The 27257-nt window shown below is 40.5% G+C and overlaps 1 protein-coding gene across 1 annotated transcript in view; it reads left to right on the top strand.

The window, feature by feature from the left end:
- Positions 1 to 27257, top strand: part of SORCS3 (sortilin related VPS10 domain containing receptor 3) — a 620618-nt gene that overhangs the window by 370753 nt on the left and 222608 nt on the right. The window contains exon 5 of the mRNA XM_003255445.3: positions 26274 to 26347. Within this exon, the coding sequence (XP_003255493.1) occupies positions 26274 to 26347 (74 nt within the window). The remainder of the gene's footprint in view (positions 1 to 26273; positions 26348 to 27257) is intronic.

The following is a 27257-nucleotide window of genomic DNA, read 5'->3' as shown; positions in this document are numbered from 1 at the left end:
AAGATTGCTGAAGGCTCTATCATGCTGGCTGGAAGGTGGACCCTACAGCCAGTGTAGACAGTGTTATTTCTGTCTGCCACTACAATCTCTTGTCCTGGCAGAGGTTGCATTATCTCTCTACTCATTGTGTCTATGGGGAATGGAGGACTGGCCTACTCAAAACTCACAAAATAAATGTTATTCTGAGCTGCAGTTTAAAAAACAGTTTCCTAAAACAACATATGCAATATTATTAATCTTGAAAACTGCCTTGGGGGAAAGATATGTTTAAACTGATTTGACTCTTGGAATCAAGAGAGCAGTGTACTGATTTGGAGGATAGCATTTTTAACAATGACTTCGATGCAGTACAAGAAACTCCATTACATCTCACTTAAAGATTAAGTTTTACTTATTCTCCCATGCTAGTAATATTTCCTTCTGCCACTTTGGGTAATTATCAAAGTTATTCGTTATAATGAAGGGGATTTTTTTTTTGAGGGAACCATCTGCTTCTGCTGGTCTCTGCATGAAATGATCATACAATTGGGGTTTGTAGCTGAGGTGGAGATGGAGGTCCCCACAGAGGAAGTGGTGGTGGTACCAGTAGAAAGACCCTGCCTTAGAGGGGCAGTTGTGTTTAAGTGACTCACAGGACTCCAAGATGCAGTGAAAGAATAGGAAGGTGGTTTCCCACTTCCAGCTGGTGCTGACAATAAAGAGTCTTCTCTGCTGATTCAGAGATGAGAAACAGGATCAATTAACCACAAAGTCTGGTTGGATTAGCCAGTCTGCAAGAGTTTGCTAGCAGCATAGGATATGGTTAAAGCATGGACTTTTAGATGGCACAGTCCAGTCTAAAAAAATGGGGAGGCACTCATGGGCTTTATGGCTTCTATTATTATTATTATTATTATTATTATTATTATTGGAAATAGAATATGGAGATAGGAGATGTGAGAAGTCCTAGCACATAAAATGTTGCTCAATAAATGCTGCATTCTAAAGTGCCATGCTCTTCCTTAAGTTTCATTTGTTTCACAAGGGTGGATCCTTGTCTGTTATGATCCACTCTTTATCCCTTAAACTTTGCTCACATTTTTGTTGGGTCTAAACTTGCAATTGTTTACCACTTGGAATCATGAGGTCCTTGATTAGGAGGAGCTCACTGAGATCACTTTTTATATTCCCTGTAGTGGAATAAGAATTGTATTAGCCAAAGCACAATGGACCAGCCTCTAAGACTTGGCCTCTTTCATGGGTGTTTTCTGGCTGATGTAACCTATGGAATGCATTTCTTTCTCTGGACCTAGTTTCTAAGTTTTACATGTGGTTGTATGCTGTGTAGAGTAAGGAATGGTAGTTGAAAGTGACAGGACACCTCGACTGAATTAGCCAAAGGTGAATTTATGGGCTATGTTAGCTGTGATGTTCAAGAGAAGAACTGGCTTCAAGTTTAGCCAGGTCTAAGAGCAAATGTTGCGCCGGTGTTGCTGTCTTGTTTTGATCTTTCAGTGCTTTGCTTCTCTTTTCTGGTGGTGTTTTTGTTCTCAGGCAGCGTTCCCCTCAGAGGGGCAAGATGGTTGCCATCAACTCCATGCTTCTGTCCTAGTCTCTCAGTAACTCTGGTGGAAAGAGGGCTCCTTCCTCTAGCACAAAGTCTTGGGATTGCCTCTGACTGCCTCTCATTGTGTGGCATGCCCACCCTAAACTAATGGCCAAGGCCACTACAGTTGGATTGGACCTGGATCATATGCTAATCCAGATCTCAAGGTCTGGGAGAGTTTTATGCAAATCTCATGAACTAATTGGAGGAGGAGTGGTCCCAGGGCAATTAGGGGTTGCTGGTAGATGCAGAAGTTGACATAGGGCAGGAAAACAACAAATATAAAACAGATATCTTATGTTGCTCCATGTAGAAACGTGGATTTGACATTTTTCTCAATTAAATTGTAAGGTTATTACATATGAGCTTATGTTTTTCTTCTCCCCTAACTTTTGAAAACAATATATATCAATAATTCAATAGGCTCAACAAGAATGAATTGAATTTTCTCCCTCAGGAGAGGCTAGAAGAGGCCATAGATATAGTTGCTCCTTCAAATTCTCCCTTGACTAATTATAGTTATATACTCTAAGTGAATCTCTCTCTCACTTTCTATTACCTCTCTCTCTCAAACTTATATTACTGATTACACTTATTAAATATTTTAAAAATCATCCACATCATCTGCCAAACTCCAATCTGATTTTTTTTTCTCATCTCCCCTAGTCGTATCAATGCTCCATCCATTCTTCCTGTCACTATCTTGGGACTTCCCCCTCTTCCTTGTCCTCCATGTTGAAATTATTATATCTGGCTGTCCTATCACTGTCTTCACTTCCTTTTTGTTTTCATTGTTATCACCTCATTTTTTATCTTTATTTGACAACACCTGTAGTGGCTTACTAATTCTTCAAATGTCCCTCTTTGCCTCTTCCATTTAAGCTTCTTTATGTACTGACACCAGATTAAAATTTCTACAAAACTACATATGTGACCCTTCTTCAGAAGACATTTCTACTCTTTGTTCATTTTACAGGTGAAAAAACTGAAGGGAGAATATGACCATTACTTAATGTCATTAAATCAGTTTGTGCTACTCTATATTGTATAGTATGTCATTCCACATAGGAGAATGGCCAGTTGTTCTCCATTGCCCACACTTTGGGTTGGCATTAGAGTCTTTCAGTCTAGATCCCACCTAGCATTTCTACTTCTCTTCATATACTTCATGTTTTAGACATGTTTGAGTTGCATTATTTTCTGTAAACATTTGCTAGCCTTCCTCTTTGCATCTCTTCTCTTACCTCTGCAACTCACTTACTAATATATTTCCATGATCAAATGCCACTTTTCCATGAGGCTTCCTTCAGTCACCAGTGAAATTGATCACACCCCTCTGAAGCTGAACATTCCTCTCTTCCTTTCATCTAATCAATGTTAAGCGTGGCTATTTATCAAGTGTCTCCTATGTGCCACAAATATTTTGGTAGGCAATTATTCTACCCTGTTCCATGATGCACATTTTGTATTTTCACATAAGAATCATGTTGGAGATAATTTGTCTTATCATCATTGTGAGTCTTCCATCACAATACCTTGCACATAGAAGACCATCAATAGGCATTTGTTAAGTGAGTGAATAAGTGAATAAGTAAAGAAAATGTAATTATTGCTGAATTAAAGATCAGCTTGTTGCAGGGGCTCATTTTTCTGGACTAGGTTGTAGATGATTCTCTTCTGTATTAAAAGGGCATTGATTACCATAGAAATCCATTCACTTCTCTTTCCTTCCATTCCATGAATTTTGCAGCAGTAGCAGCTACTTACAATTGAATTTTAAGGCCTTAGAACTCCAATGCTTTGTGGCTTTACTTAAACCAAGTGACTAAACCAGAGCCTAAGTTATCACTCTCTAGGAAATCCACTGTCTCATTTCGAAGCCCTAGTGGCCATGGTCTTGTTGCAGCATCAGGAAGCTTTTTGGCTCTGTTACTGGTATCCATAGGGCTGTCCGTATACCTGTCACTGGACATCCAAGACATGGGACTCGTTCTTTATGGAAAGAAAGTCTTTTAAATTAAGGGCCTTATAAATACTGACCACATAAAATAGTTTCTTCCAAATGAAGTTACCAAGTCTTCTCTGGCTCTCCTTTGCTGTCAGGATGAACTATAAGCTTATAAACTTACAATTTCATCTATTCACAGTTTGCATCATAGAAGTGTCACTCTATATGACATAGGTATGTCATCTTATTCTCTGTGCAAACCCTGTACCCCAGGTTTATGTCAGATGAACACTGGGGACAGTAAGATCATATAGGTAGGAATAGTTTCACACTATGGTAAATTAGAGAGCATATCTTCTTCCTAAAGATATTCAAACTCATTAAAATACTACTTCAGCAAAATAAAAATAAACCAAAACAACTCTCCTTTCTCCAAAAAAATTATCACAGACAAATAATAAAAACTATATTTGGCCCATGGATCACAGTATTGAGAATTCTGTACCAATTAATCAATAAACAAATAAGGTACCTGATTCTCACTGTCACCGCCATTTACCTTATGCTGTGCTGTTACTGTGCCATTGTTTATGAAGGACTTTCTGCCATTAGTGGAGGGATACCACATCACATGTCACCCATCCAGAAAGATTTCCCTTCCTTGTCTGAGTTCGTATGATACTCATCATCTATATCCTTGGCCACAGTACATGATGTCTAACTTTGTAATAATTATTGCAAGCATCACCCTCTTCTTGGAGATCATATACTGCAATGTTCAGAGTATGTGTCTTAGGCATCCCCATGCCCAAATGCATTGCACAAAGCCTAGCCATTGCTAGATTCTCAGATGGCACCCATTGACTGGCACTTGAGCCATCAGCATGTATTTACACTTTCTTAGTTTGTTTTGTGCTGCTATGACAGCATACCTGAGGCTGGGTATTTTATTATAAACAAATTTATTGTCTCGTGGTTCTAGCTGCTGGAAAGTAAAAGATTGAGGGGCCAGCCTCGGGAGAGGGTCTTCTTGTGGTGTCATCCCATGGTAGAAGGGCAAAGAGAGGGCAAGAGAGGGCAAGAAATCAAACTCTCAGCCTCAAGCCCTTGTATGATCTATATGGATCCATTCATGAGAGTGGAACCCTTATGAGCCCCAAACTTCCCATTAGGCCCCACCTCCCAATAATGTTGCACTGGGGATTAAGTTTCCAAGACATGTTTTCTGGGGGACACATTCAAACCATAGCATAAACTAAAATGTTATTAACCAGTCAATGGAATGTATATCTTTTCTTTGCTGTTTTAGAATTCAAGCACTCTTTTCCTCTACCTGAACTCTGACACATTCCAATTTTAATAATGAATAATTCGAATAACTAGTAATAATGTTCCCTGAGATGGGATAATTTTGGGTGACTCACATGACCCATTTATAAATACACACTGCATAATATAACATCCATCTCTGTGGTTTTGCCCTTACAAGTACCAGAAAGCCACCAGCTTTCATCTATTTTCTCATGGTGTCTCCATTCTGCTTTAGAGCTTGCAGTTAAGAGAGGAGAAAGTTGAGAGAGAAATTTCATAATTTTAAAAGCTGCTACTTCCAGCCCTGTGCTTACAAGCTTCCTATTCTAGCAACCAGCCAAACAAAAAGCAGTTCTTCCATGGAAAGACCCAAAGGAAACTTAAAATGGGTATGGCTAAGTGAAAGAAGTCAATCTGAAACTGCTACATAATGTATGATTCCAACTATGACATTTTGGAAAAGGTGAACCTATGGATACAGTAAGAAGATCAGTAGCTGCCAGGGATTGTGGGGAAAGAGGGATAAATAGGCAGAGCACAGAAGATTTTGGGGGCAGTGAAACAATTCCACATCATAGTACAGTGGCGGCTACATGTCATCCCTTTATCAAAACCCGTGTGAATGCACAAGACAAAAAGTAAACCCTGATGCAAACTATAGACTTTTAGTTAGTAATGTATCAATGTTGGCTCATCAATTTTACAAATGTGTGGGGTGACAGGGCATATGGGAACTGTTTACTTTCCATTCATTTTTCTTTTCTTTTTTTTTTTTCAAGACGGAATTTCATTCTTGTTGCCCAGGCTGGTGTGCAATGGGGCAATCTCGGCTCATTGCAACCTCTGCTTTCTAGGTTGAAGCTATTCTCCTGCCTCAGCTCCCCGAGTAGCTGGGATTACAGGTGCCCACCACCACGCCCGGCTAATTTTTTGTATTTTTTTTTTTTAGTAGAGACAGGGTTTCACTATGATGGCCAGGCTGGTCTCGAACTCCTGACCTCAGGTACTTTCCACTCATTTTTCTATAAGCCTAAAATGTCTCCAAAAATATTAATTTTAAAAAAAGAAATTCTCAATTTAAGTCATTAAGACAATAAAAATGTGTCCCAATTGTCAAGAGATGACTTCTTAGAAATTTTATCCAGAATGTCATTGTGGGACACACTGGGAGTGTGGGGAAAGGACACTGTAATTGTGACCGTGGTCACCTTGATTTGGAAGTACACCCAGTAAGCCCAAAATGAGTTACATCCTCTGAGCACCTCTTCCAAACATGGAGTTTTAAAACAGAACTTTCTAAGGTGCCTTGATGATCACTGAGGCTGTGATATAATAAAAAGGACTTGAGAAGAAATAGGATTAAAAAAAAAATAAGAGTGGGAGGTCTGCAGAGGGTACTTCAAGGGTGGCCTGGTTTTAATATGCTCCCCCCTCTACCAGCTAATGACCCACTTTAAGGTACCTTTCCCACTACCTGCCTCTTCTCAGGCTCACATTCTGATAGGAGAATGTGGCTATATGCCACTAGTGTAAGCCGTTCCCACAGACTCTCCTATTTGGTGAGATGGCACAATTTTGGAGTTCTCACCATTCTCAAATCAACAGAATTAAGTGAAACCAAAGCCCACACATATATGGGTCTATTTATTTTCATTCAGTTACGGGCTTCATTTTTTTATTACTATGTATAAACAAGGTCTGGAAATAGAAGCACATATGCAGATTTATTTTTTAATCCCCCAATTCCTGTCTGCTGGCTGCTGCTCCTGAAATTGCTTGGCCCATGACAATGACCGCCTCTAAGCTCCCAGCCAGAAGAAAGAGAGCAGAGAGTTCCCAATGGTTGGAGGGTGGAGAGCTGTGGGGGAAGCCTCTTTTCTGAGTTAGGAAAACATCTCCTGGTCTTCCCGTCTTTGGCACTGATGGATTGAGTGATCTTGGCAGAGCAGTGTTTTTTTTTTTTTTTTTTTTTTTTTTTTGCTTGGGGCTATCGGCAGTAAGCTGTTTGAGTCGCAGGCTGTGTACCGTGCCATCTTGGCAATTCTGTATTTTGAGCATTTTAGTCAATGCAGAGAGTAAGAGAAATTGTAATTTAGGCTGCCTTTCTATAAATCATGCCGCAGAGAGTGAGCACATCCAAATGATGGGTCCAATAGAAACTTGCGTTCCTCGCCTGGGGACAATGGTGGGGGGTGTTGCAAAATCAGTCCAAGGCATCTCTGTGGTTGCTGAGCGATGCAGTGAGGAAGAAATGGAAAATAAATTCTAAGTTTCCTGGCAAATTATGAACTCTGGATGGGGATAGGATGGTGGGGAGACAAATAGTATGAAATTATCAAACCATAAAATCCAGCTGGAAACAGGAGGGCAAGCTCACATGCAGAGTAGTTCCAATTCACTTACTCATGCAGGCAAGGAGATGGGAAGGCACTGGCCCAAGGAGAAGCCAGCCTCTCCTGTCCCAGCCAAATTATGTTTATCTTTGTAATTTGACTTTGTCATGGAAACACTGTCAGTGTTCAGTGTTCTTTGTGCAATAATGTTTATGTCAAATAAGAAAGCAAAGTGATGGGAGGAGGCATCTGTAGCTATGTGTGCTTCACACTGTATTGTTTGTGATATTCAATAACACAAAAGTAAACTGTGGGTGAGAGTAAATTCCATGGACCCTACTGTGATTTTGTGGGTGTCCTTGCTGGTTTTCCTCAAAAGGTGGCACACTCTTTTTTGTTGTTGTTGTTCTCATGTCCATTAAAATAGCTGCCTTTGACTTTTGTCTCTCACTGTTCTTTGAGGTGTCATGTTGCCAACATTGGAGAGGTGTGGGGTCACTGTGCAGGCAGACAAGGATGTAGGCCCATCTATCAGGGTTATTAGCTTTAGAAAAGGACTCCAGCATTGATTTCATGGGAACCCACAGCCCTGAAATAGGAAGAGAATGGGGCAGGGGAAATGGAGAAGAGGAGATCAGATCTTTGCCTAACCCGTGTCTTTACTGTTACATGTTTGAAGGCATATGAGTTTTGCATTTTTGTTTGCCAAGGGAGGCTTCAACAGCCCCAATCCCCAATCCCCCTCATTACCCTGCAAATAGCCACTGGATTGGAGTTTCCACTTCAAGCATCATCCAAAATGGAGACAACAAAGCAAGCCTCATTATTTTATATATATAAATGTACGCATGTGCACCAACTGCCTGCCTAAGAATTAAACAAAGGTGTTTTCTGGGTTTGAAGCTTTCAGACCGAACGTGTAACAAAACAGGCCTGTGTGCCTGGTAAGTAACATTTCTTAGCTATTGTAAGGTCAGGAACTTCTGCTTTGTAAGTGCAATGATTTTACAGATTTTATACTTTCTTTGTTTATTTCCCTCTTGAATTTCTATAGTGAGTTCTTTTTGAAAATGCTGGCCTCTAGCTGCTGTACCAAGGGAACTAAGGGAAAGGATTTTGTCTCATTTTTCAGTTTCATCTCTGCCGGTGCTGGGACCAGAGAGAAAGGTAGAAACAAACTCAGAGGAAAAAATACCCTTCCTTCAACAGAGATATTCCTCAAGAGAGCTGTTTTCCCCTTGCTCAAACCTTGGAGGAATTTGTGTTTTGTTTGTGGAGGCAATTCCCTTGCATAAGGGCTTTTAGCTCTGTTGGTGTCTCTCCCTGAGAGTGACCCTTGGTTACACTTTAAAAGCAACAAGCACATCTGGAGGCAAGATCAGCTGGTAGAATGAATGAATATGGGGAGGAAAGCCAGGTCCTGATAGCTGTGGGCTGCCCTTTGAGCAACAAGGCATGTATATGGCACTACATTTACGGTGGCTATGGGCCTGCCTGGTTAGGTTTCTCATAACCCTTTCTTCCCAAGGAGATTCTAGAAGCAATTTAATCATCAGCTGAACCACCTGAGCTGAAAATTTTTGACTGTGTGTTTGAGGCCAGCAAAATTATACTTTCTCATGTCTTTCTTCAGAGAAATTGGAGTTTCTGTACACTGGGATTTTTGAATCTCACTCCAGTGCTCTTTCTGTGCAGCCTCGAGCATTGCCTGGCATTTTCTAGCTTCGGAACTTGTATTGAGAGCTTTTTCTTTTTAATAGTCACCTGTTTGGTTGTTTCCCCAAATAGACTTCAGTTTCCTCCAGGGTGATTGTATTTTGTTTCTGCCTTATCCCCAGCCCTTAGCAGAGCACACACAATAGACAATTTGTAAGTATTGGATGAATATCCGATGCCTGTACTGCTTTATAATTATGTCTTCTCAAACACACACACACACACACACACACACACACACACACACACACTTGAAGAACAAGTTAATGCATGCAAATCTTGACACCCTCACAACTCCTTACTTTCCCAAATTTAAGTTACAGTAAGTGACACCCCTTTCTGCGGGCTCAAAATCTGGAAGTCATCTTTCACTCTTTCTCTCAAACCCAACTTCAGTACAGCAGCAAATTGTCACTTCTGCCTTCAAAAAATATCCCGGATGTGATCAGTTCTCCTCTTTTCCTCCACTACTTAGTCAATGGGGCCCACTGTTTCAGAGCTATCTGTGACTCCACTTTTTTCCTCAGACCTCACAGTCATTCTGTTACACATCTTATTGGTGTTACCTCTAGAATATTTTGCAAGTCCCTCCACATCCCTACCTCCATGCCTAACACACTAGTCCAAGCCACCAGCCCTCTCCCTTGGACAGCCACAGTCTTCTCTAGACTCGCCGCTCCACTCTGTGGGTTCCCCACTTTCTGCTCCACAGAGTTGCCTGTGACCTTTACAGGTCACTAAATCAGACTGTGGGCAGTCTTCTCTTTAAATGCATCAGTAGACTTCCCTGATGCATGAAAGGAAGCAAAATAGAATCATCATTCAACCAGCAATCCCATTATTAGGTAAGTACCCAAAGGAAAATAAATTGCTCTACCAAAAGGACACATGCACTTGTATGTTCATGACAGCACAATTCACAATATCACAGGCATGGAATCAATCTAGATGCCCATCAGCTGTGGACTGGATAAAGAAAATGTGGTACGTATACACCATGGACTACGACACAGCTGTAAAAAAGAAGTTAATAATGTCCTTTGCAGCAACATGGAATACAGCCGGAGACCATTATCCTAAGTGAATTAAGGCAGAAGCACAAAACCAAATACCACGTGTTCTCACTTATAAATGGGAGCTAAACATTGGGTACACATGGACACAAAGATGGGAATAATATATACTGGGGACTACAAGAGGTGGGAGGGGAAAAAGGAGACCAAGAGGTGAAAAACTACCTATTGGGTGCTATGCTCACTGCTTGGGTGATGCCTTCAATTGTACCCAAACCTCAGCATCACACAGTGTACCCCTTTAAATCTGCACATGTACCTCCTGAATCTAAAAGAAAAGTTGAAATTAAACAAACAGAAACCGCAAGACCCTGTCCAAGTAAAACCTGTCTTTGACGTGATCTTGTCCCCAGCGTTCTCTCTAACCTGACCTCTGGTATGTCCCTCCTGCTTACTCTGCTCCAGCCACACTGGCCCATACTGTTCCTCAAGATGCTGTGGGTCTGTATCCTTCCCATCCTTCCATCCTAGGTGACTTCTTCAGATGTCCACATCACCTGCCCTTTCATTCCCTTCACGTTTCTGCTCAAATGGTAGCTCCTCAGAGAGGTCTCCTCTGGCTTGTTTAAAAACGATGCCACTGGACTGTATGAAAATTAGCTTGATTTAATTCTTCCACATTGTATTCACGGATCATAATATCACTTTGTACTCCATAAACTTTTGCAAGTATAAACTGTCAATGTACAATAAAAAAAGTACCACCGACATGCTCTATCCGCTTTCTCTGCTTTAATTTTCTTCATAGCAGCTACTGCTGCATGACATTATACAATAATGAGTGGATCCTCATTATTTGCAATTCCCTATTTCCGACTTTGCCTACCTGCTGCAGTTTACTTGTAAGCCTAAAAATCTATACTCACCATGTTTTCATGGTCATTCACAGACATGCCGAGAGTGGCAAAAAATGTGAGCCACACGATGGGCACATACTCAGCTGAGGTTCAACAAGCAACACTGTGCCTTCTGGTTCCAGCTCTGATGCTGTCCACAAGTGTCCTTTCTGTGGTCTATTTTGTGCCACATGTTTTGCACTTTTGTTCTTTGTGTTGCTCATCTCCCTGTTTAAAATGGCCCAGGACATGGTGTTGAATGGCTTCCTAGTGCTCCTGAGCACAAGGAGACTGTGATGTCCCTTGTGGAGAAACACATGTGGTAGAGCAGCTTCCTTGCTGTTGGCCATGAGTTCAATGTTAATGAATCACTATATTTATTTAAACAGAAAACATCTAAAACAATGTCACATATTGATTGCTTTTATAAAAATGTTGTGACCAGAGACTCATAGATATTTAACCTTGTATTTCCCCTAGGAACAATAGTCAGTATTCACTAAATCAGCTTTTGCAGTGGCTTTATAGATCATAACTACTACAAATAATGAGACTCAATTGTGTGTGTGTATTTGCTTACTTATGTATATATAAGTAGGTTTTCTTATTGCCCATTTCTCTTATTGCCATGTAAACTCCATGAGTCAGGGGTCAGTACCCTGTGTTTTCCCAGATTCTTATTCTCTGCTGTTTTCTCAGCACCTAGAACTATGCCTGGCTCATGGAAGATGCTCACTCAATTACTGAATGATTAAGTGGTTGAACAAATGAATGAAATATAGTCAAGAATGTGTCAGGGAAAGAAACTCTGACAAAATAACAGTTTCCCGGGACTTTATTAGGCATCATGCTGATCTCCAGTCTTGCCATGTCCTTGCAAAGTAAGTATTATTAGCAGCTTCTCCACTCCCTCCCCTTGAAGTGGCCCACCCAAGATCACAGGACAGTCTGGCTCAGGCCCTCCATATATCCACCTTGTGAATCTTGGTGGGTGTGGCATTTGAGCACATGGGCCATGAAATCAAACAGCCTGGTTTGAATCCAACTTCCACGCTTAGTTTGTGTATTTGGACTTGATCCTCTCCAAAGCTTTATTTTTTTGTACCATAAAATGAGGATAATCAAATGTCCTCCACAGGGTGGTTGTGGGGATTAACTGGGATGATGTAACCACTTAACCTAGCACCTGACACATAATAAGTATTTCTTAGACATTTTCTTATTGTTGTTATGTGCTTTGGGCCCCTGGTGTTAGAGGTCAAAGAGATGCAAAACCAAGCCAGGAGGCACTCAGGATAAAGTTCCACTGTCAGCAGCCCTTAACAAGATCGGTACCTAAGAGCAGGGGTCAGCAAACTTTTTCTGTAAAGGACTGGATAAGTGAATATTTTAGGCTTTATTGGCCATCAGATCTCTGCCACAACAACTCAACTGTAATGAAAGTGTGGCTGTGTTCCAATCAAATTATCTTTACAAAAACAGGTGGATCATAGTTGGCCAACCTCTGCTTTAGATCAAGGCTACTCAACCCTGCCTCTGCATTAGAATCACCTGGGGAACTTTAAAACTACCTCAGGTATTCTATTCCCAGAGATTCTGATTTAATTTTTCTGGGATGGGGCCCAGGTATCAATATGATTTACAACTCCCAGGTAACTCTAATGCAGAGTTGAGAACCACTGATTTGGATCATTAAAGCCATGGGTAGAAGAGTCTCAAAGCAGACGCTGTCTTCCTTCCCCCACCCAAGTTTCTTTCTCACCCCGTTTTAAATTCCAAGGACAAGCATAGTTTGAGGGCTTTGGGTAGGAATTGGCCAGTCTCAGTAAATCTTCTTTGCTTAATGCACAGACCATATCCCTTTTGTATCTAGAGGGAAACCTAATTATCTCTCTAATAAATGAATTGTACTTTCAGGGAATACAGTCCAGCTGTTACTCTGCATTTTAGCTGAGGCTGTGCTTTTTGCTGTCTGTCTTCCAGCATTGGCAGTTAGAATGGTTTTGAGTGGAAACAGTCTTCCAATCTCCTTTGTCAAAGCCGTGGCTTCTCTGATGGGGCTGGGAGTGGGCTCCCAGAAGTCAAAAGATCTCTGTCTTAAGGCCAAGGTACTCTTCTTTAATGAGTCCTAGAAGAAGCTTATGACATTCCCTTCTTTAAGAAGCTTCAAATACTCAGCTAGTTGTCATCCCCCATTTGATATAGGGGTAGAGGTTAGCTGAAGACAGGGGGATGAACTTAGTCATAAATATCCAAGCTTCCTCAAGAATTACCTGAACAGAGTTTCTCCCTTCTTCCCCATTTGCATTAAAATCATCTGGGAGCTTGTTAAAACGCAGACATCTGGGTTCTATTCCTGACCTACTGAATTGGATTTTCTGGAGGGGATACTGGAATGTACATTTTTAACAAGGTATCTGGATAACTTTGAAATTTGAGAGCTGCTATTCTGGAGTGAGCCCTTCACCCTACTTACATAAGACTGAGATTGAGGAATTTAAAGTCTTCTTCAAAACAGCCCAGTTAGTTCATTGCTGAAGCTAGGAGTTGGATCTGACTCTGTGTATCAGCTAGTTAATGCTATGTAACCAACTCCCCCAAAACTTAATAATTTTAAAACAGTAAACATTCATTATTGCTCACATATATATGGGTGATGTTTCTGGTCTCAGCTAGATTCACTGCTGTACTTATTGTTAACTGTGGTTCAGTAGGCAGTTCTGCTGATCTTGGCTGGGCTCTCTTTTACATTTGGGTAGGTTGGCTGCATGCTGGTCTGAGATGGTCTCAGCTGGGATGTCTGGATTCTCTTCCATATGGTCTGTTACCTCCAGCAGGTTAGCATGGCTGTGCTCACCTAATGGTCACAACATTCTGAGAGACTGGAAGTGTCCAAGGCTCCTGCACAAAACTGGGAAACTGTCATTTACATTGAATTCTGATGCCAAAACAAGGAACAAGGACAATCTAGACTTAGGAGGTGAGGAAAGAAATCCTAGCTCTCCAAAGAAGATGCTGAAGATCCTTTTTTTTTTTTTTTTTTTTTTTTTTTGAAACAGAGCTTTGCTCTTGTTGCCCAGGCTGGAGTGCAATGGTGGGATCTTGGCTCACTTTAACCTCCGCCTCCTGGGTTCAAGCGATTCTCCTGCCTTAGCCTCCCAAGTAGCTGGGATTACAGGCATGTGCCACTATGCCCAGCTAATTTTTGTATTTTTAGTAGAGATGAGGTTTCACCATGTTGGTCAGGCTGGTCTTGAACTCCTGACCTCAGGTGATCTGCCCACTTCAGCCTCCCAAAGTGTTGGGATTATAGGTGTGAGCCACTGCACCCGACCTGAGGATCCTTTTTACAAAGGTCTTAGATACAGGGAGGCTGAATGAATCTACCAGAGACTGTTACACAGAGTCCTGGGCCTTTTCCACAACATTCAAGTACCTTTAAAACATGTATGTTTGGCCATTTGTAGTGGCTCATGCCTGTAATCCCAGCTCTTTGGGAGGCCAAGGTGGGCAGATCACCTGAGGTCAGGAGTTTGAGACCAGCCTGGCCAATATGGTAAACCCCTGTCTCTAGTAAAAACACATGAAAAAATTAGCCGGGGTTGGTGGCGGGTGCCTGTAATCCCAGCTACTCTGGAGGCTGAGGCAGGAGAATTGCTTGAACCCAGGAGTTGGAGGTTGTAGTGAGCCGAGATCATGCCATTGCCTTCCCATCTGGGCGACAAGAGTGAGACTTAGTCTCAAAAAAACAAACAACACACACACACATACACACACACGCACCATATATGTTTGTTTTACAAATGTTTAGGGAGCATCAGTAGTGAACATTCCCTTGGGTTCTGTTTCTAGAATTATTGCTTTTGGATGAAGAATCAAAAATTATGTATCTAAAGGAACCTAAGAATTCATTGTTTTAAACCCTAGCTGATACTTTAATTTCCTGATAATGTCCCCTTAATCAAAGTGTTCATCCATCTTCTGCTGAAACACATCACATTACTCCCTGGAGAACTCGCTGCTGTGTGAGGCAGCTCCTTCCAGCCTCAGGGAATCCTTACCAAGAGGATATTGTTTCTTACATCAAGCCAACATTTGCTTCTGCCTAGATTTCACCTTTTGTTTCTGCTTCTGCCCTCCAATGCTACATGGAAGAATGTCTCATTGTCCTTCCAACCTTTGCCTGCACCTGAAAACAGTTATAAACATCTTTCCTCATTGTTCAGTCTTCTCTACCAACTAATCCAAGTTTCTACGGTTTTTCCCTGGCATATAATTTTGAGCTTTCTCAACAATTCAGGTTGTTTCCTTGAAAATGTTTCTCAGGGCCAGGTGCAGTGGCTCATACCTGTAATCCCAGCACTTTGGGAGGCGGAGGTGGGCGGATCACTTGAGGTCAGGAGTTCAAGACCAGCCTGACCAACATGGAGAAACCCCATCTCTACTAAAAATACAAAATGAGCCAGGTGTGGTGGCAGGCTCCTGTAATCCCAGCTACTCAGGAGGCTGAGGCAGGAGAATCGCTTGAAACCGGAAGGCAGAGGTTGCAGTGAGCCAAGATTGCACCACTGCACTCCAGCCTGGGCAACAAAAGCAAAACTCCATTTCAAAAAAAGAAAGAAAGAAAACATTTCTCAGTGGCAGCCAAGGATTTTGGGATGAGCATTGGTTTTAGAATCAGATACCCTGAAATTTACTTTGGGATTTTGAGCAAGTTCCTAACACCCTTGGAACCTCAGTGTCCTCCTTCAGGAAGTGTGGACAGAAATCACCATCAGTATGTATTTTGTGTCAGTTAACCACTACAACATACATAGAAATGCCTGTCAGGGAAAACCTTCCATATATATGAGTTTCTTTCCTTTTTAACTCCTCTGAAAGAATAGCCTTTGAAGTACAAGTTTTCTTCCTATAATATTTTGAATTTGAATGAACTCAGATTTTCTGAGCTGCTACTAATACTAAAATTATGAGGATATTTAAATGTCCCCCTGGAATTATGTTTCAAATGGCATTTCATGTGGTAGGAATAGCAAGGTTTTCATTTCTTCCAAGTTGAAGGTAGCTATTATTATTTTGATACTTAGAGATAGTAATTTAAATTAAATAAATGACCTAAAACTAAGAGATTTAAGTTCTTCTCACTTCTTTTAGATTCAGGCCTTTGGGAAGGAAAAACAAATCTGAACCTGGAAAATAACTAAGGACAAATTGAACACAGTGAGGAGGCCAGGAAAGCAGGCAATAAAGTGGATGTTAACAATAGGATGTGATGTGAAACTAAAACCCTTAGAGAAAGAGAAAACATAGTTAGAGGGTGGGGTGGGAATGTGGGCCCATCATCTCATAGAGGAATATCAGTTTTTGTTCAAAGGGTATGGCTTAATATGAGACATTTCTGAATTGCAACATATAAAATGAATAAAATCTGATTGCAGAGGAAAATCATTGAGGGAATTGGACTGTGGAGACAAAAGAACGGACTTCAGTAAATACTGTGTAAATTGTGAGGTTGTGACTATTAGCTCAGAAAATACTCTTCAGTATAAAGAGGATAAAAGGAATTGTGGAAATGATTTGTAAATAAAGGTGCTAGATAAATTCAAGGTACACTACCATCATGCACAGCATATTCAAATGAGACATTTTTCCTGTGAGGTTATATTAATTTGTTTTTCTTTCAACAGCAAGTAGGTAACATAAAAGATAGTATGGTATAGTGAAAAGAGCATTGAGTGAAGTCAGGGCCCCTGGGTTCGAATTCCAGCTCTACAGCTGACTAGCTGTGTGACCCTAGGCAAGTCTCTTAGGTTCTCTGAGTTTTAGAGTCTCCATGTGTGAAAAGAACTGTCCAGGTTATCTCTAAGGCCGTGTTTGTGATTCTCTGATCCTATGTTGTTAAGCAGCCCAGTGGCAGTTTCTGTGGGGAGATTAAGATTTCAGATGGGATTCCTCTCATCTAGGAACTTCGAATCTACTTGAAGAGACAGCCCGGAGTTTTGATGCATAAATGAATGAATGAGTAGGTTGATGTTTGGATGAGTTACATAGAAACAATTAGAGAGCTACAAGAGAAGCCTGTTATTAGAAGCTAGTTGGACACTGGCATTAAATATGAAAAAGAGAGATGGTGTTTATAGGATACTGTTTCTTCCTCACCGACTTCCTATGAGTTTTATAATTTTTTTTGAACTAGTTCATAATTTTTGGTATTGTACTCTTACCTGTTTTGGCCAAAGATGGCTTCATGGAAAACAGAGAATTAGAACTAATTTTGAGAGAAGGATAAAATTTATACAAATTTGGAAAAGGAAGGAGGATTTTTTTCAGGTAGAAAGAATAGACCTTTAAAAGATCTGAAAACGGATATTCATGTGTTCATTCAGCAAATAGTCATTGAACATCTGCTCTCCCCATACCTGGCATGGTGTTAAGCACTTGGGGTTATTAAAGAAGGAATTCCCACTATCTAGAAAGGAAGATATACATTGATCATGAAATTATACAAATACGTATTTTCATGCTTTGATGAATGTTGTGGAATAAGAGAATGGAGAGCCATGAGAGCAGATGACAGTGGACCTGGTGCTGTCTGGGGTGGGAATTGACCAAAGAGGACTTCCCTTAGGAAGTGTTATTTCCGATGGTGCCTGACATGTGAGTAGGAGTTCAGTACGCAAATGGAAATAGGAAGTCCAAGTGGAAGAAGAGTGTTCTAGTTAGAGGGAGTAGCATGTGCAAAAGCCGTGAGACTAGAGATTTCCTGGCATGTTTGAGAAACTAAATGGGAACCGATGTGGCTGGAACTTGGAAGATAAGTCAGGGAGGGGAAAATACTGAAGGAAAAGGCAGGTGGGAGATGAGCATGGTGTCACCCATTTGACAGAGGGTAAACATCAGTGTCAGTATAAGCCAGTTTCTGCATGCTTGACTGGAGGAAATCACTCTATTTCCTAGGGTAGGCACTGGGGTATATGGGGCAAGCCTCATCTGTGATCTCAAATGGATTTCGAGGTGCATAAGCACATCTTCCAGAGAGGAGGACACTGACTTGGGAAACAGAAGGTTTGATCATCCAAAGATACAAATGTCCTATGAATTGGAGCAAAGTCAGAAGGATAAGCCTGAAGAATCATACAAAGCCATGGCAAAAATAAGGCTGCCATGTTAACTGACAGAGTCTGCTAGAATTGCTTTCTTGCAAGGATGACACTGCCCAAGACTCCATGTTTCTTTCCCTCCCCCTTGTTCATATAATTAAGGAGACTTAAATGGAAACCCTGCCCATACACTATCTCTTCATATTCAAGTCTAGGATTCTAATTGCCATAGGCACTAAGGAATGACCCTAGTCCCCTCTTGTAGTCACCCTGCACAAAACACACTTGAGACAATTAAATGAGTCAACCCAAGCATTAGCACCTGCTCCCTATCGTGAGGATACCACTGCTTCCTAATCACGTGTCAGCAATCTTGTTGTCACTGGCCCTATCCTCCTCAAACTGGAGCTCAAAAACATACCCCTGGGGGACAGTGGTAAAAAGGGAGTATGATAGACACAGTGTTTTTCTGGAGGGTCTGCTTTAACTGAAGATTTATGAAGAAATGTATTCTGAGCATGGGCACAGTATAGAACAGATTACAAAATACCCATGGAATTTTAAGGTGAGAATTATTAGAGAACTAAACATCTTTGCTCTTGTGTTTAAGATCAAGTCTCCAGATTCTCTGGGGGATGCTGTATTCGTTTGGCTTTTGGAGATGCTTTGATGAAAAACTTTGGGAAGCTGTGAGTCTTAAACTATCTTTTTAAATTTAGTTTTGTTTTGATACTGTTTATAAAATGCCCTGCCCTTCTCACCAAGTTTTTTTTTTTTTTTTCCTTTTTGAGATGGAGTCTGGCTCTGTCGCCCAGGCTGGAGTGCAGTGGTGCGATCTTGGGTCACTGCAACCTCCACCTCCCGGGTTCAAGTGATTCTCCTGCCTCAGCCTCCCGAGTAGCTGGGACTACACCAGCTGGTGCCCGCCACCAGGCCTGGCTAATTTTTGTATTTTTAGTAGAGACGGGGTTTCAACATGTTGGCCAGGCTGGTCTCGAACTCCTGACCTTGTGATCCACCTGCCTCGGTCTCCCAAAGTGCTGGGATTACCGGTGTGAGCTACTGCACGCGGCCATCAAGTTCTTATAGTAATTTTTGTGAATTTGCTTGAAAAATACTTTTTCATTTTTGGTGTTACAATATTGCCTCTTTCAGGCTTAAAGGGGAGATGTGTTGAAATTTGAAAACCAAATGTGCATCTACCTACATTGTTCCGCTTTTATAGCCTTCGCTGTCACAGCTCATTTTAAAGTCCTCATTTTGTACTTAACATCCACATTCTTATGGAGTTGTCTCTTTCCCTTCTACTTGAATCCTTTAGATGACCTTGTTTGGATCCTTTTCTACTTCTGCTCTGTTTCTCTTTAAGATGTGGCAGTTAAACCAATGCACACTGAACCAGGGCCAAGTGAATGGTACTTTTGTAGGAAGATGAGATAATGTTTCTGTTAGGTTTCCAAACTCTTTCCTAATGACCAGAATTTTAGCCACAATTTTTGGGGAAGGACATATCCTTCAGGCCAGCTCTGGCTCATCCATCATGACTCAGCTTATGGACCTGTGTCCAACCCAGCAGAACTGATCACTCCTTCCTTTGAGTTCTCAGTGGTCTTCTACCTCTGTTGGCACCGGCCTCACTGTGCTGCACTTACCTGTTGATGTGTGTGTCTTCCCATCTAAGTTTTAAGTTTCTGGAGATCAGGGAACCTTGTGCTATTCACCTTTGTATCACCACACTTTGGCACTGAGCCTTGCACATGCTGGGTGCTTAATTAATATGAAACCGGCTGGGAGCAGTGGCTCACACCTGTAAACCCAGCACTTTGGGAGGCCAAGGCTGGTGGATCACCTGAGGTCAGGTGGCAGCTGGAGATGGAAGCTCTTGTCTGTGTACCCTGAGCTTAGAAATGTTCCCACCAGTTATCAAGACCGTTGAAGACTTTCTGAGGAAGGAACTGAAGATGCAGGTTGGAAAGGACTCCCTGCTGCTGTGAGACTCTGGTTTCTTTCCTGTCTATTACAAATGCCACCACAAACTAAGGAATTCTCCCTGCAGCTCCGTATAGCCCAGCCAACCTTTCCTACTCTACACTTGTGCCTCCAGGGAAAGAGAGGCAGAGACCTCATTTCTAAGAGAACCAGCCTCATTTTGTTTGAAAGACAAAATACCATCACAAGCACAATACAGCAGAATGCTACCTAAACTCCACAAGGTTTGAGTAAAGAATCAGCACAGTTATACATTAAGTTTAACTTTCCTATGAGGAGTTTATTTCAGCCCATCCTTTCACTTCTACCTGGGACATACCCTGGCTTAAGAGAAACTGACCTGAACACTGAAAGATCCCGTGAAGTCACATTTTGTTGCCTCTTCTGACTAAGTCTGGTCCACCCTCATGTGATCATTATAAATTCACATTTCTTAGAAAGTATCCTGGGGGTAGAGGCATGATGAAAATGCACAGTACAAAGAAATGTAGGCAAATGAGGGTTCAACTTCCAGCCACAGATGTAAAAATCTGGCCTTACAACTAAATGCCTAGGTGGTGACAGGGAAGCCACAGAGAAATGTAGCATCTCTGTCATTGCTGTCTCTCCAGACTGCCTAGTGCTGGCAGGGGGTGTGAGATGCCCATGTTAGTTTCCTAGAGCTGCTGTGACAAAGCCCCATGAACTTGGTGACTTGAAGCAACAGAAATATATTATCTCACAGTTCTGGAGGCTAGAATTCCAAAATCAAGATGTTGGCAGCTAGGGTCTATGCTCCCTCTGAAACATTTAGGGGAAATGTTCCTTGCCTTTTTCTAGCTTCTGGTGGTTGCTGGTTTAGAAAACATGTCTTAAGCCATCCTTGGCTTGTAGATGTGTCACTCTAATCCTCCATCTTCTCATGGAGTTCTCCTTGTGTGTCTTTACATAGGATTCCCTGCCTGCCTGTCTGCTTGTGAGCCTACATTTCTCTTTATGAGGACACCAGTCATATTGGATTAGGGCCCACCCTAACACCCTCATTTTAACTTGATTACATCTGCAAAGAAGTTATTTCTGTGTAAGCTGCATTCTGAGATGGTGGGTGCTGGGACTTTTATATATCTTTCTTGAGGGACACAAATTCAACCCATAACAATGCCTATGATTCTCCTATGATCTCATATTATTCTTTGAACAGGCTTTCCGGGTACAGTCTTTTGTTCTTCCTGTGGAATATTCTGTTGATTAAATTGCCTCTTTAGTTCTTCAGCTATCAGATGCTTTTCTCTGTCAGTCCAATGTAATTAGGGAACTAATAATGGAATCAATAAGGAAAAGAGTACATTCTTTCATATTTGCCAGCTGTTCGAGTGATTCATTTAGTCCTCGCTCTGTGTTTGTTGCTGCTGAATTTGTGCTTGTTAAGAGATATGTGGCCATGACATACAGTGGAAAGAAGGGAAAGGAGAGGATCTCGATTGGTCTCTGGTAATGTCCAGGAGGGACATCTTTGCTGATAGAGGGTATCATGTGGCAGGATATGGAGGAGAACATGGCCTCATTTATGTAACTGTATAAACAAGGAAAGTTTTTAACGATGTTTATTGTTTGGAAAACACACTTTATTTTAATGTTGCATGAAATGTGTTGAGTTGAAGCCATGCAGGACTGTATAAACATCCTGTGAGCTGATGCATTGCCTGTCTAAGGAAGGATTCAACAGTAACCATGATAATTTCTGGGACATTTTCCTATTTTTGGAAAATTCAATATTGCTTTGTCTAATTCCATTTCCTCATGAAAAAAATAGAACTTTAATTCATGGCCTTTTAAAAGGTAGTTTGAGAGATAAATATACACATGGTAATTAGAAATTTACTGTAACAAAAATATAAATAGAATAAAATGTAGGCTTAAGTTACTATTGAAATATAATACGTATTTATTGTTCAAACATGATGGAAACTTCAAAAATATATAAATTACCCGTAATCTCACAATTCAGAGGTGACCACTGCTAAAATTTTGGCATATTTCCTTCTAATATGTTTCAAGTTTTTGTAATACTTTAACATCGATATCAATAAATGCATGTTTTATAACATATTTTTAAATTAATAATGTCATGAGAATTTTAAGATCCTTAAATAATCTTCTAATACTTACTATTACATGTTGACATATGCGTTTTATTTCTATTTTAATGTTAGACCTATAATTTTGTAATTACAAAAGTAATATTTATTTATAATAATTTAAAGAAATCTAGAGGACGAAAAGAAGAACATACTAATTGCCCACAGTCTTGCCATTGCAGAGATAACTAGTATCAATAGCAAGGCATACTTTGCATGGCAGTATAATTGCATGCATTTCTGTTTCCACTGATCGTGGCATTTTTGACCTTTGTAACCGCAGCTCTTAGTTCAGTTCCTAGAGCATAGTAGTTGTTTGATACACTTTTAGTGACTGAATGAATAAGTGATTAAATGAAGAAGTAGATGTGTAAGTGGAGAGGTTTTTGAGATCCAACTCGTGGTAGAATAAAATATGTTTCAGACTCAGCAACTTACTGCAGATTGAGAGACAAGGTAGCTAACTCAAAGCCCTTAATGAATAGGAGCCTGCTCTTTCTGTTCATCTCAATCAGCCTCCAGGCAGATAATTCAATTTAATTTTTTTTCCATCAGTCAAACTGAAGAGCTGAAAAAGCAAAACCAGAGATAGGCGAGGCAGGAGGTGAAACAGGCCTGAGTGAGGAGATCAGCAGTGGCTCTCTCGCTCTCTTCTTTTTTTTTTTTTTTTTTTTTTTTTTTTTGAGATGGAGTCTTGCTCTGTCACCCAGGCTGGAGTGCAGTGGCGTGATCTTGGCTCACTGCAGCCTCCGCCTCCCAGGTTCAAGCAATTCTCCTGCCCCAGCCTCCCCTACAAGCACCTGCTGCCACGCCCAGCTAATGTTTGTATTTTTAGTAGAGATGGGGTTTCACCACGTTGGCCAGGATGGTCTTGATCTCCTGACCTTGGGATCCACCTGCCTCAGACTCCCAAAGTGCTGGGATTAGAGGCGTGAGCCACTGCACCCAGGTTCTCACTCTCTTTATGTTAGAAAGAGCGTGAGAGGACAGGAGCCATGCTGCTCTCAAGGGTGACCCAGCAAGAGCTCTGCCACCACCAGGTCATCCATGATGGAACTGATGATTTCCCTGCAGATGGAGACTCTAACAGTGTCAGTGTGACCCTCATGGTTTTTACCTGGCCTGTTTCAAGTGTTTGCAGCAGAGGAAGACACAATCATGTTGGGTTTTGTTGAAAGAATTTGGTACTTTGCTATGTTTGGAATCAGGGCTGGCAGATTTTGAACTTTGGATTATAGAAGGTTCCATCCAAAGTCTCTTTTATATTTAATTGGAAAACATGTCTTAAGTCTAAGCATCTGTCCGTCAGCTACCTGCCATAGGAAGGAGAGTGATCCATTTTTTAAAACCCTACGTGAAAAACTTAGTCTTTGCAATAAAATATATGGATATATTCTTCCCAATGGGATGGTCTGGTCCTTAAAAACCTGCTGCTTTTCCCCACCTCTCAATATAAATATACATACAGATAGATATAGAAATATCCACAAATAGATGGGCAGAGGGATAGAAAGAGAGACAGGGAGATGGAAGGACAGACAGACAAACAGTCTCCACCGCTTTTGGCCAACAACAGTAATCATATCCCTTCTTTTTCTTAAAGGTGCTCGTAGAGCTAACCTTGAACACTAGGCCATATTGGCACCTTTGCTCCTGTTGTCTCAAGGCCTGGCTCAAAACATATTTTTCCAGGAGGTCTCATTGTTTAATTTCTACCCCGGTTAATCTTTCCCATCTGTCAACCTCTAGAGCTTTAGCCCTTGCCCCAATTTTCCCTTTGATGTGGTGTGTCTGTAAGTGTATGTGAAGATCAGGGAGAAGCTACTCTGTTTGCTTCCTAAACAATTGAATGGGATTTTGTGTACTATGTAATTTAGTGGTTGTAGAGCTTTGTAGTGTTTTATTCACCAAGTTGGTGAATAAAGAAAGTGACTAGAAGGGTGGTGAGATATTTCTTGCATGCATAATTGAACATATATTGTAGTTAGTATTTACTCATGTACTGAGAGCCCAGTTTAGATAAATACTATGAGTTAGTGTAAAGTCAGTATGGTATAGTAGAAACTTGTGATCAGCCAAATCATGTATATATTTTCTGTATAGTTGATGTAGTCACTTTGCAGCACCAAGCATCAGTACCTTCATCTATAAAATGAATATGCTAAATATCTATATTTAGCATATATAAATATATATATTTGTGTATATATTTAGCATATAAAAATATATATTTAGCATATTCATTATATATATATTTTAGCATATATATAAGAAATATATAAATATATATGTGTGTATATATGTATGTATATATATTTATATATATATATAAAACGGGTTCAAGATCTTTTATTTTCAGAGCTTGCAACAGTTGGTTAGCAATGCTAGCTAAGCTGATATAATCTGAAGGCCATCCAACCTTTCTCTTTAGGCACTCTACCAACAGAATCTCTTTCTTGCAAACAGGATCATAGACCAATTGGGATCTGTCTCAATGTGTGTGTGGGAAGAGGTCCTCTCCCCCACACTTTTCCCAACAAATTGTTTTATAACCAAATGCAACTCAAACCTACATACATACATATTTAATTATATGTGTGTATATATACATATATAAAACTGTCTCTACTAGACAAAAATAGTTTTATGGCTCCATTGTTCAATAAATATTTGCTGAATTAAATTGAAATGAGTCAAAACTTTTCTGAGCCCCACAAAACTTTTTTGAGATTACCGGAAGTTTGTACAAAAAATTATTTCTGTATGAGTTGTAAGATTATCGACTTAGAACTTTCCAGATGGTGAAGTTATCCAAGTGTGGTGTGCTGGAAAGAACAGCCCTATAGAAGAGCAGATATTGGGGATGTGATCACAGGAATATACTTCATGTGGTCTAATTTCTATAAACTTGAGAGCCACTCTGGCTTCCTCAATGTTCCCATCTGTAAAAGTTTTTGAGAAAAACATAAGGATGGTGGAATTCTCATGATAAACTTGGGTCATGATTCCATGGAAGGAGACTTGAGCCAGGCATCAGAAAACTTAAATCCTAGTTTCTTTGACCAAGACTTATCTTCTCCAAGATTAAGTTTTGTTAATTGTGAAATAGGAGGTTTATGTTCTCACCTGTTAGAGGTGTTTATGTTCTCACATGGCATTGTAAAACTACTGATGCACAAAGGTGACTAAGGCATGATCCCTGCCCCCTTATGACTCATAGTCCAGCAGGGGAGAGACATGCCAACTAGCAATGGATTACTATGAACAACTTCTTAGAGTCAGGCAGTAAATACAGTGGTGGCACTGTGGAAGCTTGGTAACTAACTCCGCCTGGGCAGATTGCAAAATGCTGAAGAGCAGGGATTTAAGTTAGTAATAACTGCCCTACCTTCCTTTCAGGATTGTTGTAAGGCTCAAATGTATATGAAAGAACAACATGGTAGAATTATTATTATTATCATTATTATTATTATTCCATTGGCAGTTGGAATCAGATATTTTACTTCTAGACATTCAATTGAAAATATACCCAATACTGCTAGTTAGTCACTTCTAGGGATGCTGGCTTATCCTTAAGGTGTTATAAAGGGGTCAGACTCTACATTCAAAAAATAAGCGAACATGGAATAATAAGAGTGGCCTAGCCTTGCCATCTTGCAAAAACGTAGGAGTGTGAATGAGCCTGGTCTTTTTGGTGACATTGAAGAGCTCCATTTCATTTAGATGATCTATACAGCAATAAGAAATGAAAGTAAAAGCACAATATTTTGCATGTAATATTGGCTCATATATCAGCTGATGAGCATTGTTATATGTAGTCTCATTTTTCCTGGGAGCACAGAATCTGCCTCTTCTTGTCTACGTGACTCTCAGAGTGTCCTACGTGTAAGAAATGTATAATAAATAGTTTTTAAATAAGTGTTGCTGAAATGTTTTAATTGGAGCCAGAGTCTACATGGAATTTGAAGAAAAAAGAAGACATCATTTTATTTACTCCTAATGGAGACAGTGATGGCCATCAGAAGTGTATTTATACTCTGCTCAAAAGTGTCAGTTGATTGGATGTATATTGAGAACCTACGTAATGCTAGAAGGTACCATGATAAGCATGGCACAGTCATATTTCTACCTTTTTATCTGGATAAAATAAATGCCTACTTGGGTGTGTTGGGCACTCTGGTGTTGGGATGGTGCAGGGAAAACATCTGTATTCATGCCCAGCAGTGGTTGCTTGAGACTTACATTCTCACTTCATTGTTTTGCAGCTCTACAGCTCCATGGACTTTGGAAGACGGTGGCAACTCATGCATGAACGCATCACACCCAACAGGTTTTATTGGTAAGCCCTATCCACACACTCATTACTTCTTAGATAAAGAATTATCAAACAGTGTAGCACTCTAGACAGCTCTGGACAGTTGCATCTCTTGCAGACAAATGTGTTCCAGTCCTTTGCTACACAGAGTGGTTTGTAGAATAGCAGCAACAGCATCACCTGGGGACTTGTTAGAAATGCAGAATCTCAGGCCCTATTAAGACTTACGAAACTAGGATTTGCATGTAACATGATCCTTTGCTGATTAATGTGCACATGAAAGTTTGAGAGGCACTGGGCTTAAAGAGCTCTGTGAGAAGGGTCATGATTAGGTGCTCTTTGCTATGTACTAACCCCCTCTTTTTGGAAAAGTGCATATATTTTATGTATATATTCTAAAAAGCAGTATTTTCCCAAAATGTACTCTGGAGAACAGCAGTTCCACAAAATGCTTCTTCTTTCATAAGAGTTTCTGTGGTCAAATAAATTCAGGTTATGATAATTCAATTTTATACTCCTGGAAACTAGGATTTATGTTAGGATATTAAAGACTCTGGAGAAGCGCTGAATGAAGAATTCTGCCAAACTTGAAGTCACTGATTCCCAAACTTATTTCACTACAGAATCCTTTTCTCATGTCACATGTGATAAATCCTTGAGAACTATCTCTGTGGGGCATATTTTGAAAAACCTTTTATGGGAATGAATACATGTTTCAAATGGAAAATAAGCCCTTCCTCCTAATCAGGAAGTGTTTTATTAATTAGTATTCCTTTATGCATGCATACTATTTTTACCTTGGTTGTAACAAGTTTTGTACAAATTTGCCTTTTACACTTGCCTGCTATAACATGAAAATGCTTCTTACTTTTATCTTGCTTTCATTTTAGCAGAAGTGATGGCTAAAGGAAGGGAGATTAAGAGGCATACACCA

Source organism: Nomascus leucogenys, chromosome 3 (genome assembly GCF_006542625.1).
Source record: "Nomascus leucogenys isolate Asia chromosome 3, Asia_NLE_v1, whole genome shotgun sequence".
NCBI classification, from domain to species: Eukaryota; Metazoa; Chordata; class Mammalia; order Primates; family Hylobatidae; genus Nomascus; species Nomascus leucogenys.
Note: the sequence above shows the minus strand (reverse complement) of the source record. Positions and strands in the feature narration are given on the sequence as shown.